The sequence below is a fragment of the Pezoporus wallicus genome, unplaced genomic scaffold (genome assembly GCF_028554395.1).
Source record: "Pezoporus wallicus isolate ANWC-B61680 ecotype Strahan unplaced genomic scaffold, APGP_CSIRO_Pwel_v1 scaffold_6445, whole genome shotgun sequence".
In the NCBI taxonomy this organism is placed as follows: Eukaryota; Metazoa; Chordata; class Aves; order Psittaciformes; family Psittacidae; genus Pezoporus; species Pezoporus wallicus.
In genome coordinates this window covers 2544070-2562026 of record NW_026641753.1, presented here as the reverse complement: position 1 = coordinate 2562026, position 17957 = coordinate 2544070, and the positions used below count along the sequence as shown (strand labels likewise).

Genomic DNA, 17957 nt, shown 5'->3' with positions numbered 1-17957 from the left:
ACTGCAGGGAAAGGAGAAAAAAGAATGGAGGACATGAAAACAAGCAAAGAAAACCAGAAAACAAAGATGAAAACAAAATATGGGAATACAATCTTACTGTAGACACACCACCTTGAAGCTGCCCATAGTATCTTTTAAATCAAGCATCTCTACAAAGGCTATGAAACAACCAAAGCACTCAATGATAAGAAGCAAACAAATCTAAGCTAGAATTCCAAGACTGAACAAGTTAAACTATCAATGTTGAGAGCACCCTTGTTTTCTGAAATAACTGCAGGAACAGAGAAAGATGAAGTGTTAAGTACCAACTGCATTTTCTCTGGTGTGAATACAAAAGGCTTAATCTGCATTTTAAAATACAGTATATAATTTCTAAGCCCCCTGCCCACACCTCCAGAAACACTAGCTTTACCTACAAGAATAGTGTAAACTAGCTGCAGGGATGGAGCAGCCATAGTATAAAAGCAAAGAATGAGAACAGTACTAATTTACTCTTTAAAAGGATGAGTAAACATTTCAGTATCTTACCTTTGCAGCCTGAACACTGAATAAAGAAGTTAATGAGATCAAGAAGTGCTATATCTCTGTCATGTTTGTATGACTCTATCCAGTCATCCACTACAGACTGAAAAGAAACAAATATAAAGGGACATTTTAGTTTTCACAAATTGAAGAATGTTATTTAACTGCTTTGCAGTAAGTGATTTTTCTTCCTTCCACAAATAACTTGAACTCTGTGGATTTTCTGATTAGTACAGGAAAAAATGCTCGAATAATCCTTTACTGCCATAATATCAGTTTTCAAGAAAACATCTATAATTTTTTTTTTTTAAGAAGAATGTAAAAATAATTGCAGTATTTTGCAGAAGCAGTTTTTCTCTCCGCCTCCATCCCCTCCCCAGCCTAGTGACACTTCTTTAAGGATACTGTTCTACGTGTTCAGTTCCAACAGCTACAACTCTCTACACTCCTCAGAAATCTGCCCCTTTGATGAACTGTGCTCCATACACGTAACAAGATGAACAGCACTGCCCTATGCTGCATGGACATTAGCTACTCTATATTCACTAAACCGAACAGGAATGAGAGCATTAAAGGGAAGCAAATTAATAGGCAACCTGTGATAATGGTTTTGAGAAAACAGAATTTACATGCAATTATGTTTAAATGATCCATGTGTGCAGTACAAACTGTCTACTGCAGAAGTCATAAAAACATACATCATACAATTACTTTATTAACACAACCACTAAAGACTCACTCTGGTATCAAGCCCTCAGTTCAAGGTTTTTAGTATGTTGACACCCTGGCCTTAAAATCTAGTAATTCTAAATAGAGATGAGGGAATAGTTCAGAACTTCCTTAAGACAACAGGAGTACACACCATCTCTAATGCTTCCTGTCTGTACTCTTCTTACTGCTTACTCTCACATGCATCAATGCTGTGAGGACAAGTAAAAGTAACTGCCATGAAGAAAAACTTCTGAACACAGATACAGCTAAATCCCTCTTCCCTAAAGTTAAGGCTGTTTCTAGCGTGATGCACAACTTTCGTCAGCAACCCAGAAAGAATGAAAAACTTGAAGTGGAATTATCATGGTGTTCCCAGTAGGAACAGAACCGACAAACTAGTACTGATTTGACTGGTCTGTGGGGAGGAGGGAAAATAATCTAGGAAGTATCTTAAATTAGGCTTATAAAGGTCGCTATGCAGAACAGGATAATGTTAGATATCCCAGGCAGCCTTGTTTTAAGAATTTATTTATTTTGAAGAACCTCCAGCAAAACAGTAGTTTCTCAAAACATTTTGTCTCCATGGCTGAACCATCTGGTTTTGCCAGAGAACAGACACTTATTCACAAGAAGGTACAGAACAGAAAATAAGTATTATTATCAAAATCTTTTTAGGCAAGCAATGCTGAGGGCCACAGAGAAAACTTTTCACGCTGAAAGCTGAATGGACTTGACTTCAGAAATGCTTTGAGAATTTTTCTTAATTTTGACAAAAAAGAATACTAAGATTCACTCTATCACCCAGGTATCAATTCCCCAATTCAATAGAGTCATCAGGGCTGGCAAAGGTTCTGTTTTCAGAAAGCAAAAGATTTTGCCTGTGTATCATTTTAAAAAGTTACAATGTCCTGAAGACACAGTTGCTGGAAACTGGCTGAAAACGCAATGCACACAAGGAACACTTAGAAAAGCACCTTTTTCCCACCTGCTTTGAAATACAGCAGAACAAAACAAATGATGGAAATATCAGAATTTCTCTGTGCAAATACATCAAAGTAGCCTGTTCTTTTTGAAAAGTCAGAACTGAACTTCTGCCAAAGAATTCGGGCTTCAAAGTACCCAGCTCTAATGCAGGAGCCTGCAACTGTTCAGACGACTGCACGCAGACACAGCTTCCTGAACGCGTAACACAGGAGCTGTAAACTCTACATTTTCAATCCCAAAGATAGTCTTTTCTTGGAGGCTGCTGAGGAGTCACATGAGTGAGTCAGCAGGAAGGCTTCATGGCTGACAGGCTTACGCTTTAACCCTCTCTCCACTGAAGGATTCTCACAGTCAAGCAAAGGCTTTACTGATTTAACTGAAAAATCAGAATTTTAGTGCTCAATTTTGTAACAGACCTCAGTCCTCTCTGTAAATGCAGTGGAGAGAGCACCTAATGCAGAGGCTTCTAACAGGTTATGATTTCCGGACAAATTCCACCCAATTACAGTGTTGCAATAGACATAAGCCACGCTAACCAAGTCAACTTAGGGGAATTTTAAAGAGTAGCCTGTAAGTTGCAGCTAGTGATTTTACTTTGGGTAAGAGAAGTTAATTTTTGGGGGGGTTGGATAATTTAAGCTCTGGGAACACCCAGAAACTACAGATTTCTTGTTGAGTTCTATGACAACTATAGGAATAAACAACATTTGTATTAGTTACAGATGCACAAAAACGACTTTCAAGGTCATGTCACCTGAAATAACCTTTCTTCTCTTGATACACCAAAAACACACTTTCAATCACAGTTTGAACTTCTTCGTTACATATGTGTTTATTCATCCCTGACATTCAGAAACGAAAAATCAGTTCACTGAAATTCAAACCTTAACAAAGCAAAAGCACTTCAACTAAAACCTACAAATTTAATAGAAGAATTTACTTTAGGCATTATTTTGTTAAAGCGTATGTGCAGTAAAATAGCCTTAAATTGTATATTTATCCAAATCAGAGTCTTACCTGCATAGCACTCTTGCCCATTTTAACTACTTCAAACAGCATCATGTTTTCCACACCATTCTGTTGGTGATGTCCATTCATCCGATTTGGACCACCAGGTTTCCCTCCTCCGTTCCCACTTTTCCCCTTCTCTGCTGGTCCTTTTTTCCCTTTCTTACAGGTCTGCAATCACACACACAGAGTAAGTTTTAGTTGAGTACAATGTAGTAAATAAAACAAAACAAAAAAACCCCAACAATTTATTATCCATGACAACTATAAACAGGGCCTTTTGATTTGAAGAACCAGATTTAAAATCCAAAATTGAGAATAACAACTGAACCTAACTCACAAAAAGACCTGTGAGATTTCTACAGGTTCCATTTCCTCCTGCCCTCATATAAAATCTTCTAGCAACTAAAAATGACAGTGACAGTGTATGACACAAAGATTTTTCTTGTGTTTAAACTATAAAACAATTACACAGATTACACAGATTTTATTTAAAACAGCTATAGCAATTCCCTTACAAACTCTAGAATTACAACCTGTGATGTATTTGAAAAAAAAAATACAGTTTTTTGAATGTGAACTCAACTATTGGTTTCTGTTCACTTTTCAGAGTACAAGAGAGCCAGAAGTAATGGCACCAACCAAAAGAGACTGCATTAGCAACAAATTTCAGTACAGAATGGAACACATGCAGAGATACTAATCAAATCAAAGCTCACCTCTTCTCCCCCACCACCCTTATGCCTCCATAGCACTAAGGAAATCTCATGCAAATACTCAAGATAAAGAACTAAAATGCAAATACAAATATGAATTCTCTTCACAGAACGCTTGCGCTTTCAGGAAATATTCCTAGCCCATTCATCTTCAAAGCAAGCGCTCAACTCTTCAATTTTTAACAGTAGAAGTGTTTCAGTATCCCTATAAACTGAACATACTTTTCCTTTGCCTTGCTTTTGGTTTTTTCCTTCAATATCCTCAAAGTCTGTATCAGAAGAGAAGTGTGTTTCAGACTCCCTGCAATGATAAAAAGACAACCCATTTACACATTTCATCAGAACCATTCTTAAATTACTACATAAGGTCGTATTATGCTCTCAAGTCCAGTCAGTCAACTCTCAACAGTGAAGCTGCCTTTTTCCTTCTGTTTAAACCTACTGTTCAAGGAACAGATCAGAGCATACCCTCAACATTCACCCTGCCTTCTCCAAGCAATCTGGCAGTGAAGAAAGCCATACAGTAAGGTTAAAAGATGCAAAGGTGGGTAGGAAACAGCAAGAGGTTGGGAACTTTGCTTTTGGCATGTGACAAACATCACACCATAGCAAAAAAAAAAAGCAAGCAAAGGGCACTTGTAAGCATCTGCCACAATTATTTAAACAACACAAACAGAAAAGAGGGAGGAAAAAAACAACAGCAGAAAAGAAACCACCACCTTCCCTCACAATCAAAGTGTATCAATAGATCTCTGTATGCTATTAGAAACTAAGCAGGTAAGTAAGAAGTATGCACTTAAGCTGAAAGGTACAGGAAAAAATGCTTATATGAGGTTTCTCCATCAAAAAGATGACCAGTAGTTCTGTTTGGGCTTATAAGCTAGAAAGTTGTTAAACACTATACAAACTTTCTTCTATCAATACACAAATCCTTTATTGCCAACCTGAATTATAAATAGAGAGTAAACTAAGCATTCTCTATTCCTACATTTCCAGCAGACCACAATGATGCTACTATGCCTTTTTAATGGCATACATGCAGTATGGTGAATTCTGGCTGTTGTCACTCATTTTTGATCCTGATTTCACACTTCCTGATTCAATTAACAACGCAACCATAAAGATGACCAGGAAGCACAGGAAACCTAGTCCTATGAATTTATAACATTCTAAAATAATCCAGAAACTTAAGGTCTCTCACTATTCAATCGTCTAAAAGGGGCTTTCTGCCTTTTAACATGTATTTTCCCATTTCTGGGTTTGCTGACTATACTCTGATACAGACTGAAAAAGTCTCCAATCAGGGGTTTGGGAGAAGCTGAGAAACATTTCTTCTTCAAAACCTCCTAGGTGCTCTTTTCACAGGAAAGTACTAAGCAATGAACTCTACCAATAGAGTTAACAAAAATTATAAACAGCTATAAAAACAGTACTTTATATTAAACCATCTTTCAGTTTTAAAAAGATAAAAACCCACACAAAACCAAATCTATCTTTTTAGATTTTATACCAATCCAGTAATTTTCAACGGTCTGTTGAAACACATTCACACCAATTTCTTGACAATTAGAAGCTGAGGAAATGGATTCTTTTGGTCTGCTTAAACTAATCATTTTACCTCTCTTCCAAAATATAACTTATACATCAATTTAAAGCTTGGAAATTCCAATGTATGTTTTTTAAAAATTGTAGGAAGAAAGGAGAGCTAATAAAATGATGGTAAAACCATCAAGAAACCGATGGCTTATGGAAGCTAAGACCCTGGTTTTAACTAAAGCATTTGGCATTAGGTATTTTAAATATTAGGTGACCCACCCCAGTTATTAAGGGCAAATACTGCAACTACTTCCTCTCTAATAAGACTTTAACAAAGGAAATTTTTTTCTTATTCTTAATCAAAGATGGCTTTTATTCAAACATTATATTCTGAAAGACAAAATCCTAAGAAGTCCATCACACAAAACCAAGTCTGTCACCATGGCTTCCTACCAGCAAAGTTTGACATTATATTTAAAATAATTAAGCACTTCTAAAATACTTAATTACTGCTGAATAATCAAGAAAGAATTTAAACACTGCTTTGTCAGCATCTCAACAGGAAAAAAAAAAATCTAGAACCCTAGCTCTCATTTTGTTTCCTCGTTTCCAGGAGGATACCAACCATAACATTAAGGAGCAAGTACGCTTAAAAATGAAACTATGAATTAAAACACTTACTGAAGGAGAGTAAAATCAGTTGGTATTTCTGGAGCTGCTATCATTTCTTTATCATCTTCTGCAACACCACTGTATTAGAAAGATATTCAAAAACCCGTCTGAAGCACAAGCTTACTTTTCTTTCCTCCTTTGCAGTGGACAACTTCTGCAATAAAACGAAAAAATAAATACCATGAACATTTTTTCCCCACAAATGAAGAAGCAAAAAAGTTGGGAACATGAAAAAGTCAGATCACACCACCCAGTTTTTGACCAACCTTTTCCCTAGTTCAAGATTTTATATGTTCGATTCCTCCCATGTTCTTACTACAAAGTACTTCCACAAATGTTAAAAGCATCAAATAAAATGCAGAAACATTGGGCAGGATGAAATCTGATTAGGATGAGGAAAGTGGAATGGTTTTCATTAACACCTTGCAAGTAATAGCTTTTATTTCTAAATCTACACTAGATTTACGTTTGCACTTTTGAACTGTAACACTATGCATTGCAGCACCCAGATTTACTAACACTAGGGTATTTCTGACTAATCAAAGCAAAACCAGATTTCATGTTAAATTTAAACACAGTATGTTTACATTTAAGGACATTATATATACACCAACTTTGTATCTCCAATGTGTAAACTTCCATGACATTTCCCATAAAGATAAGCTCTTATAACAAGTTCTTACAATTAGCTGTTTCACAACTCCCCATCTTCCAGAGTTGATAAACCAGGCTTACAACAGTTCTACTATTTAAAGCATTTGACAAGACTCTAAGGATATCAAGGAAGATAATACTATCTGCATGCTATAAAGAAAACCATCAGAAACAGCACAGTGTTTCCTCAAGAGAACTAAGATTGTGAAATACTTGCTTTCCAACTTAATTTTAAATTGCCACCTGAATTTTTAGCTAATTTTCCTATGTTTAAAGGAGGGTGGGGAGGGCAGGAAATCAGAGGATACTTCAAATGTGAGATTTAACCATGCAGGGAAAAGTTCTCTACGTCAATCATCTGCCCCAGGCTAACTTTTGTACGGCTTCATATTCACGTGCATTAAAGATGCAATAGCAAAGAGAAAAACCTTCAAAGTCTGCTGCTACCTAGTCACTCCAGCAAAGTACAGCTTGCTGGAGTGACTAGGTATTTGAGGGACAGATTTAATTTTGGCATGCTAAGCACATGTTGCTTAATGTCTGGTAGCTCTGCTTCAGAGACTGCATTTCAATGGAGCATGTAGATAGAGGCCGTACTTCTTTTTTTCCTGCAAGTGCTTCTTCTGAATGCTAGGGGCCACTGTAGCTTCCAGAATTCAGAGAGCTGAGAGAAACCATAAACCCTGAACTTACTATGTTCTCTTTCCTCACATTTCACACAATTATATAAAGGCAGAGGAGTGGAAGGAAATAGTGGCAAAACAAGAGGAGGTTCCAGATAGGCTGGTGAATCTCAGTTTAGTCTGCAACTACTAAAGCATATTCCATCCAGACCACAGTAGAACATAAAATGCTTCATAAACTGCTGCTGCAGAATGGCATCAACCTTTGTCACCCAACTGCTCCCTTCTCAAAAACCACACAGCACAGGACCAGTGTTTCATGCTCTCCTGCCCCATTTACACACTCTTCTGCAAACAGTTATTCAAGGGCAGGGTAACATCCCCTCCCCAGCCATTCAGCTTCATAGGCTCAGCCCATTCTGTATCACCCAACTGAATTTCCCAACAAAATGGGCAAATTATACCTTGAGAATTTCCCCCCCTGGATTCTCAAGTTAAACTGGTTAAACAGCAGGTATCTAGAGCTAAGACATGGGAAACACAAGACTGCACAGCCACAAGCACAGGTGGGAAGAGTAAAACTCCTTTCTCTGGTGGCAGGGAGCTATTATACCATCCAGGCTGTCTAAATCTGTATGCTCAGTAGGGGATACAGCAAAACACGATGCACTTTGAATTATATCTTTACTATGTATGTGTATTTATTCTTAGTATTTGTTCAGATTCTTTTCAGCAAGTTGAACTTGGAAAAACAGCACACTTCAGTGCTTTGGTCATCAGGCTAGTACCTGATCAGGTGTACTTCAGGGAGTGGGGAACGAACAGAAACTGAACAAGCAAAAGAGATCCGGACACAAAGATCCTTTTGGGGCCATGCTTACGATTCAGTCTCAGCGCAAAGATGCAAACTTCAAAACCCACACTGCTCAGTTTCAAGTTCAACCTGACCAACAACATGTTATTTGACTTTTTCTAGTTTACATTCTTCAGTTGAGAAGCAAGACATCTACTGAAGTGACAATCAGGACGTTTCCATGCAAATTTTGTGTTATGGCTCATTAATACTACCTATTTACAATACTAAAATTGCCTATTCCATATAATTTGAAAGTTCTGAGGAACAAAGCAAGTTAACCACTTGGATTATCCATTTTTCACTCCCTTTACAAAATGCAAGCTGCTGTCCTGAATTTTGAAAAAAAATCTCACAAAACCTTTTTAACGAAAAATGATAAAAAAGAATGGGTAAATTATTAAAGTATATATTCCCCTACAACAAAGAAGTCAAATCACCTGACAAAACTAGCTCGCTGCAGTTTATACCAACTTGAACTTCTTGAAAGAACAGTTCATCTTAGCGCAAAGAACAAACCATGAAAGAAAACACTGCATTGTTGGGTCAGAACCACCTCCAAAAATGGGAAAGAAATATCAAGTTCTTAGTAGCTTAACGCTTCAGTATCCAGAAAGATTTCCATTTCAAAAACTGTTCTTCTTGAAGAAGAAACCTGTCTCTCATGAATGCGTGTTATGGAAATCACAGATGAACGCCCTGCAAGAATAGACGAGGTAAGACTGTAAAGGATCTCGAGTGTCTAGCTCAAACCCCAGCAATGACCAAAACACTCCTTGTATTTGCCACAGTAAAGGATCATTTTTAAAGATTTACATACATCCAGATGACATGGACCTTTGATTCTCAACCATCAGCGTTAGCCTGGCATTTGCCCCTGCAGAAGCCAACAGAATCTGCCCAAGGAAGAACATTAGCTATGTTTTCCCTGAATACCCTCCCAGCATCCAGTAATACCTCAGGGATTTTTTCAGCCAGAGAGGCTGTACCTACATTTTCTAATCCCTTATCAGTATTTTTTCCATAAGTATTTCCAATCACTTTCTGAATTCAATATTCAGCAGCAACACTGTGCATTCCACGCAAGAACTCCCACAGCCAAATTGCATATACCAAGAGGCATGTTCTTTGCTTTGAATTTATCACTTGCCAATTTTATTTGATGTTCTCTTGTTCTGGTAAGGGAAACCACTGGCATTTTTCATCCCCCATTATCCTTGATTTCAGTAAGTGCCTTCCGAAAATTCAAGACTACTGGCAGATGGGGTTTCTTCATGCACATACTGATGACTCATTCAAGGCACCCAGTTTGGGTAGTCAACGAAAAAGGAGAACGGTCCATACAAACATCCAGTCAGAACTTGTAAGATATACCAGATTCATCACAGTGCAGTCCGAAAACAGGAAAATTACATTCCTGAAGATGCCATTCCAAACAGGGAAAAGTCTACTTTATCTATTAAATGCACTCAAATAATAAGTTAACTCTAAACTGAAGAGCAGCTCTTCAGTATTTTGCATGTTCACAGAATTCCAGCTTCCATTTTCCCAAGCAGATACTGAAATCCCTCAAGCCTGAAAACTTCCTGAAGTCACACAACTTTGTGAAATCATAATTAAATTATTAACTATAAAATGTATCCTGCTGAAAGATCACAAGGTGGAGCTCTAGCCTAAAGCTAACCAAAGAAACTCCAAAAGACAGGTCATCCAGAGGTTGACCTAGTTATTTGTGCAATAAACTTTATAACAGATTGCTAAAACTGCAGTAATATTGTAGCACATTTCCTTCAGATTTATATTTCAAGTACATAAAGAAACCAGAAGATTCCTGCCTCTTTTCTGAAATAAATGCATAAACATGTTCAATTCAACGACTCTTCCAAAGATGGAAGTGCATACAGCTGCTGTAGTACCACTAGCCTCTGCTATTTATCTTTCAAAAGCAAGCAGAAGAATTTAAAAATACATTTAAATAGCAGAATTAATGTATCCCTTTATTGTACCCAGCTATTTAAAATCTTGCTAACAAAATGTTAATGAACTAGAAGACCAGCAGGACAACAGTAGTAGTCTAGGAATGCTAATCACACACTATGTTGCCAAATATAAGAGGAGTCTCCATTTAAAATAATTTGACTGATAGAACCAAGAAACACTATAAAGAACCCAAATGTGTCTTCATGGAAAAAGATTTAAATTTTAAAAGGTTATTTTTCCTTAATACATAGATAGTTAATTTAAGTATGGTTGTGATTAGTCAAATATACCGGCCAAATGTTGAGATTTGGCAAAAGTTGACAATCATCAGCACAATTCACACAGTAACATGCCATCAGCAGCTGCTGAGTGCTACCCGTCCCCTCCATTTCTATTGCATGCCCAAATAGTCTAAACAAACATTAATTCAGCAAACAGCCTTTCCTAAAAAGAATATACGTGTATATATACAAAAAAACACACACAAAGAATCATAGGATCTGTCCTGGAAGTTTGTGTTTCACACACTTGTGTAAATGCAGTAACTAGAATATTCCTTAACAAGCTCATAGCAACGCATTTCAGGTAGGTGGGTTTCAGGCTGGGTTGGGCTTCCTCACATATGCACTTCTGTTGTTGCTGCTTGGCCTCTATTATGTGAAAGGTTTAGAAGGGCGATCAGTATAGTGGTCACCCTTCTTCCAGAAAGGTAAAATGCAGAGCTTAAAGATCGCTATGTGGCCAGGACAAAGGTTTTGGAAATGCAGGGTGGCTGTTGAGATATGTATTGATTTTTCTCCCGGTAATTCAGTTAACCACCTGTAAAACCAAGGCTCTCACTTTTTAAAGTCAGAAAATTGGAACTTCTAAATTGTAAAGCTGAATGAAGTGTGTGGCTGAAGCTCATCCCCAAATTATTTATCTATCCATGAAGGAGAGAGATGTTGATGCTTCAGAACCAATTTGCAGCAGCAACAGTTAATATGCTAGTCAGAGAAAATTTAAATAACCAGAAGTATGTCCAGTATTTTCCCTTAACTATCTTGGTAGAGAAAGCTGTTATCAACTACATTATGACCCTCACTCCTTTTCTGAGAGACTAGAATATGACTGAACTTCTGTTTTGTAAAATAAGGTTTGACTGGTTGGAGGTATTCTCCCATGTATGTATGCTGCTTCAGATTACTTTTGCATTTATCTTCATAGGGGGATTTTTAACCGGTATTCTAACAACTGCATGACACTCCCTGCAGGCCTGGAAGAGTGCATTATTTCTACATGTTATTTCTACCAACATTATACAATATTGCAGCTGCCAACAACTACTTTAAAGCAATTTTATAATTTCAGTAAAACACAGAAAATATACTTCAAGTAGCACTCTGTATTGTAACAACTGTACTTTAACATGATTTAGTTGCAACCATACCAGCAGTTTTGATCATTATGATGGCATAATCAAGACTAAACTGAACAATAATGCAATTAATACCTTTAAGACGTGGTTATTTTTGTGCTATTTGCTTAACAAATGAGATTTTTAATTCCTTTACAAGACCACCTGGACTAGATGTCATCAACCTACATTCCTTCCTGCTACAGAGACATGGTCTGTACACACAGTAACAGTCCAGGGTGCCAAAGTCACTGAACAGTTAAAACTTCAACAAAGAACTGAAATGACCTAATTTATACAGCTCTTATTGCTTTCAGTCATTCTCCACAATTTATTTTCTTCTCAACTTCCATCTCCTACACCCCCTCTGCACCACTTCTGTTCACACACCTCTTTCTCTTCATCCTTCAAGAAATGAAAAAGCAATGTTATGGTTGATACTATGCTACCACACTCCTACTTTAGCCCCTGGCCTGTTCTTTATTCTTTTTTATAATATTTGCTGTTTAGTTCATACAAGTCTCCCAATTAAAGAGTTTGTGAGCCATCTCAGAACATGCTTTTCATGCAATGGTCTGCTGCTGAAAGCAATCATCTTCCTTCCCATTCCCCAAACACACAGGAAAGTTCCTGCTCCCTTCTAGCACTCTAATGAACCTGCAGAAAGCAAACAAAACCTCCCACCATGATTAGCTCTCCACTGGATCAGCCAACTGAATCAGCTCCTCCTGCAGCCACACAAGTCACTAGATGAACTCTGAACTCTACCCCTCAACAGCAAAGCGGATGGTAAGCTTTGCCCATACCAGTGCACCAGGAGCAGGACCAGATATATCCAAGTGGCTCCCCACATGTGCTGTGCTGCCAGCTGAGGGGACAGCAGCCCTGCAGTAAGTGCCTGCTTTACCTGTCACCCAAACATCACTGAGACACACCATGTTCTGCCTGTAAATCTACCAGGCATGTGCCCACCCTTAGCTGTCTCTGCAAAGCATTCTCCTTACTCCTTTTCCACACGCATTTCCTACACTTTCATTATACAGCAGACTACACATATACAGAAGCCCAGCTAACAGCTGATGGTGCCTGCCAGGACCAGCCAGGAAATAGCCAAGCACATGGAAAACATAAGTCCCCAGAGGGAATGCACGCATCAGTGAGCAGAAAGCAAAATTTGGTTTTGCAGTTTAATGCTGTCAAAGCAAAAGCTTAAACAGGCTTTATTTTGGGAAAGAAGAAAAAAAAAAAATTTAAAAGGCATATGAAAAAAGCCAGGCTAAAACCACAAGTGAAGGTTGAGACTTTACCCCAAGTTTAGAGACTTGAAACATAAATAACATCCAAGGACCCCTGTACCACCCCAATAACTCTGCCAAAATCCACCATCAAACAGTCCCCCTCTCATTAAAAGTATTTTTCGTACTTCTGCTGTTTTTTTGAAATAAATATGTGAAAACAACTACTACAGAAGGAAAAGAGCTTCCTATGGTGTTGCACAGTCATAGAATTACTCATTAAAGTACCATTAATATCTTTAATGCAGGAAGTTAAATACTATTCTGAAATAAAAATATACTGTTATGGTTTGAATCAAATAAGGTTTTTATATTGGTATTTAGTAATTTACACTGTCCAGTAAAATCTGTGTTTAAAACACTTGATACAAGCCTTAAAAACACTGAAACGTTAATCAACTCTACAATAAATGAAACTATTCCCCTTATTAAAGGAGATAATACCTGTATTACTCTGTAATGTTCAGCCCAGCAGTATTCCTGAGCTTTGCTAAAAAGCACTCAAAATTCCCATGCATCTTTAAAATGGTTTGGTCTTGGATGTCTGTTAAAAAAGGCAAAGGTAAGATAACAAAAGTAGTAGTTACACCTCATTGTGTTCGTCACATCTTTCCCTGCCAAAAACAGAGATGGCTTCCAGATGTTGCAGTCTGACTGCGTGGAAAATGAGGCTCTTAGGAAGAACAAAAGCCAAGTCGGATGACAACCAAGATGCCTACTTAAACAAGCCAGAAGAGTACTACTAGATCATTTATGGTAGACGGCAAATGCACCTCCCAGCTGCCTAAACACTGTAAGTTCCCAAACTAAATTAAGAATAGATCAATATGCCCCGTCACACACTGATTTTTCAACAACAGAGGCCTTTGCACATCTCCTTCCAAATCCTGGCTCTTGTAAAAGCTAGGGATGAAGATGCCCACGCACTGCCCACAGCAAGCAGGTAACCAGCTATAAGGTTCTAGGTAGAAGCCCAGAACAGAGTTAGCACATTCCAATGTGCAGGCAACAGCGATTAATGACTTCAGTACACGTGGCAGAGGCAGGGTTTTCCAACTGACAAGGTATCCATCTAGCAAGTTCAACCTAGTGTTCTTCCACTGATCAATGTGAGCCTGCAAGCTGCCTCGCTTTATAGGAGCTTCCCTTGCTACCATACAGATTTTCCCATTTGAAAATTCCAGGCCTCTAGAGCTTTGTGCCCAAAACTTTGCTCAGGCATTTCGAAGAACAACTGCATCTGATTATAAATTCTGGAGGGGGAACTACACAGTAAATACTGCAATAGCATCATCTGCTACTGTAAGATACAGTCAATACTAAATGGCTGAAAAAAGGGAAAACCCCATAAAACAAGACTACTGAAAAGTGGAGAGTAGAATCTTTCAAGCACATTTCCCAAAGTCAGCCTGTATGAGCCCAAGTCATAGTGCGCTTTGGATAGTCCTTTGAAGAGCTCACTGGGCTCGCCTGCACTGGGATCCCAAGCATCCTAAGATATGGAGAACCAGTTCAGTTCTGTGTTTTGTCAGCTCAGATCCACCAGAGTATTAGGTGAAGCTTCACACCACATAAAAATGGTTGTACTGCTTCCAGACAGTAAATAAAGTCCAGCACAGAAACAAACAGAATATAAGCACAAGTCAAACTGTATCAGTCTTAACTGGATCTTTAAAATAATAATTAAGAAAAAAGAAAAGGGGGGGGAAGAAGGGTAAGAGTGTTTCATGCCTCGTTCCATCCTGCTTTCCTCCGCTGCACCAGTCCAGCTTTTAACAGGCCTGCACTACAGGAAAAGCATCACTTACTGGATTCCCCATGGGCTCCCTGCAGAACACCACAGCTCTGCACCCAGCACAGTGTGCCCTCCGGTCACCCTCTCAGTTGCATGACTACTGTCACTATTAGCCTCACAACAGCAGTATAAAGCTTTATTTATGGTAAAGCACCAAAAACTGCCATCGCCTTGGTACTTATGTACACAATCAAGAGCAATCATCCATCCTTCCCTGGCTCAAATGAAAATCTCTGCCATAAGAAAGAAAAAAGAGTATTTACAAAAAAGGGAATATTGTGCCACATCCAAGCCAACCAGAAGGGCAACTAAAACCTAAGCCTTCCATAAGTGGATTATGGCTCTTGCAACAACCAATATAAATAATCATCCTTACAAAATAAAAATTCAAGTAATTACTCATACATGCAAAAATTGGCTTCTCTAAAACAGAGGAAATAAAGATTAAAATCTTGTGATCTTTCATTAAAAACTTATCTCTGCAATTCTGACAGCCTCAGAACATCTGTGCTCCATACAACCTCAGTCATAACTTCAAGATTTTTAATACCTAACATTTTGTTCTTGTTATCCCTCATAACATTTGGGCTAAAATCCCAACTGGTTTGTTCGGAGACTTGCAGCACTGAATACTAATTTTACATCAAACAATAGTTGTGATGCACATGGCTTTCCCCCACACAATTTAGAGAACTGAATATATCCACAATGCAGAATGCTAATAATCCATTAATGAACTCATTACCAGATTAATAAAAATACATGTGATCTCAAAATCTAAAAATCACTTTCTCTCTATTCATCCTAAAACTGAGCCCTCTTAAAAGAATTTTGTGGGAGAGATGACTGGTGCTAAAGCCTCACATATGGAAACCTAGAGTTAACTATTGGTACCCATTAAACATCCAGAAGAAACCAGCCTGCCCCCTTGGTATATGTCCTAAGAACACCGCAATAATATTGGCATTATTCAAACCAGTAAGTTCTTTCAACTCTGTAATTTCTTACTTGTGGCAGGTAACAAATTATACCAACTGTGAGAGCTAGAACATAATACCATGCCTGGTTTATGAAAGCTAACATTAAGAAAAAAGTATCAAACCCAGTTTTTTTTAGAGAACAAATGCATTTTACTAAGTAAGCTGACAAATACTGAGAAACTCTTAACGAATATAAAATATTCTGAGGAAAGGTTAGTGCGGTTTGTCCTTCTGAAATCATCTTCCTTTATGTCTCAAACACTGCGCATTAGGCACTGCAGGGATACAGGATCATCCATTCCACACAGATCTACAAATACATACAAATACAGAATGTTTGTTAGATCGACCATCAGGTTTCTTCATTTATTTAAGAAAAAAAAAAATAAAATCAAAAAGCTATGCCCTTGTATGTTTGTTCTTCAGTAAATTCATCATGCCAACAAAGCTGGTACTCACTCCCTCAGAAGGCAGTTCTAGCCTACAGCTGAATTTGTATTTTGTTGAAAATTTAGTGGTCACATTATGCACATACCATCATTTGTAGTATTTTACTTAAGCAACATTCAGTACACAGATTACTTTTAAAAATTAGAACTATCACAATAGCTCAGCAGCACAGCAGAAGCTCTTGAGATAAGGTAGTTACTGACATTCTTTTTCCTGTATTTTCTTTCTAAGGGGAAAAAAAAAAAGAAAAAAAAAAAAAAAGAGCAGTAGTGCCAGATGTCTCTTAAACAAGCTACATGTGCTGCGATTCCTCCCCTTCCCCCACTCCAAGAGAGGCATTCTGGAGCGGGGTGCACCCTATAGCGCTGGTTAGCTGAATTCAGAGCATCACCCCATACTCTTGGAATCACATGAAACTCACAGCACATTTCCAGGACTCTGAGATACCAATCCCTTACTAATACCCCCATCCCCAGCAGACAAAACAAGTCTCACATGCTGAATGCTGGGGCTGTTTTCTTCCTTACAACTGAAACAAAAATGCAATCTTGGACATAAGTGACAAATTCAAGCTATCGTTTTTCACCATACCTCATACACAAAAAGAGCCTCCTTTCAGTCATTGTAGTTCACTTGCTCCATTAACAGGCCTTAAACCAGAACAACAAGGCATACCAAAACCCATTTTTCTCTGCTAAAAGTTAGTTGGTAAGTATGTGTATTTCATTATAGCATTGGCTGTATTTACAGCAACTATATTTAATTCTTACAGGAGCTTAATACCTGTGATTTTGTGTGTGGCAGATAAATTTACTGCTGAACAACGCTTCCCCAGGACTCTGAACAGGCTGCTACCCAAGGGGGAACCTAACTAGATCAAGTATTATCATTCCGTTGTGGTGGGGGGTAAAATTAAAAATTAAAAAGAACAAGTTTTCACATTTCATATGCTCTGGATTACAGTCTGATCTATTAATGACAGCTCACCTTCACTGACAATTAAAGCTAATATCCTGAACTGCATTTGTCAAGAGCTGACAAATCCCATTTTGCTGACTTTTGTTACAGGGGTGCGAGCATGGTAGAAGTCACCGGAGGACAACTATCAAAACCTATACTTGTCCAACAGCTGCATGGAAAAAAAAATTCTGTCAGTCACTATAGTTTCAGCTTTTAGTTTATTGCCTGAACTGTATCATCTTCTTGTGGTTTTTAGCTGATGTTCATATTTGACTTATCAGTTTGAAATTACCTCTAATTATCAGAACAAGAATTGCTCGACTGCACATCCGGTATCTATCATGACATCTTCTCCAACAATTGTCGTTTCATAATTAACTGCAGTCCTACCCTTAGTACAGGTTTCTTTTCCTCTGTTTTGTGTCACATACACATCCCCCATTTCCCCACACTCAAATCAGAAACTGGTAACTCAGCACTTGACAACACAACATACTGTGAAACGCACGGGGCTTTTTCAGTCCCACTTTAGTTTTCCTGAATTCTCCCAGTAAATAATTCCAACTATTCTAAACACTCGCACAGAAGAGGGATTATTTAAAACAGACAACACCTCTTCCAGATTGCTTTGACATTTCTACTCCATTTTATGTTGTACAACAATGCAACACTAACGTAAGTCAATATACTTTTCTAAACCATGTATTTAGATTTCTGAAATCCAAGATTAAATCTAGTTGAAGTCCCCATATTAAGTTACTGAGTTGTCCTAGCTACTTGCTCAAGAGCAGTGCTTCTCTGACTGCATTAGGCAGCCATCAA

At 38.0% G+C, this 17957-nt stretch overlaps 1 protein-coding gene across 7 annotated transcripts in view; it reads right to left on the bottom strand.

Moving 5' to 3' along the window:
* The window catches only part of STAG2 (STAG2 cohesin complex component), a 76884-nt gene that overhangs the window by 34163 nt on the left and 24764 nt on the right, over positions 1 to 17957 (bottom strand). For 6 of the 7 annotated variants that reach the window (XM_057425220.1, XM_057425222.1, XM_057425224.1 and 3 more), the window contains exons 2-5: positions 6159 to 6303; positions 4164 to 4242; positions 3235 to 3396; positions 529 to 625 (exon numbers count right to left, since the gene is read on the bottom strand). In XM_057425220.1, coding sequence (XP_057281203.1) covers positions 529 to 625; positions 3235 to 3396; positions 4164 to 4242; positions 6159 to 6202 — 382 coding nt within the window. In that variant the 5' untranslated portion in view covers positions 6203 to 6303. Of the gene's footprint in view, positions 1 to 528; positions 626 to 3234; positions 3397 to 4163; positions 4243 to 6158; positions 6304 to 17957 lie in introns of those variants that run through there. The other variant, XM_057425225.1, reaches the window with a different exon arrangement.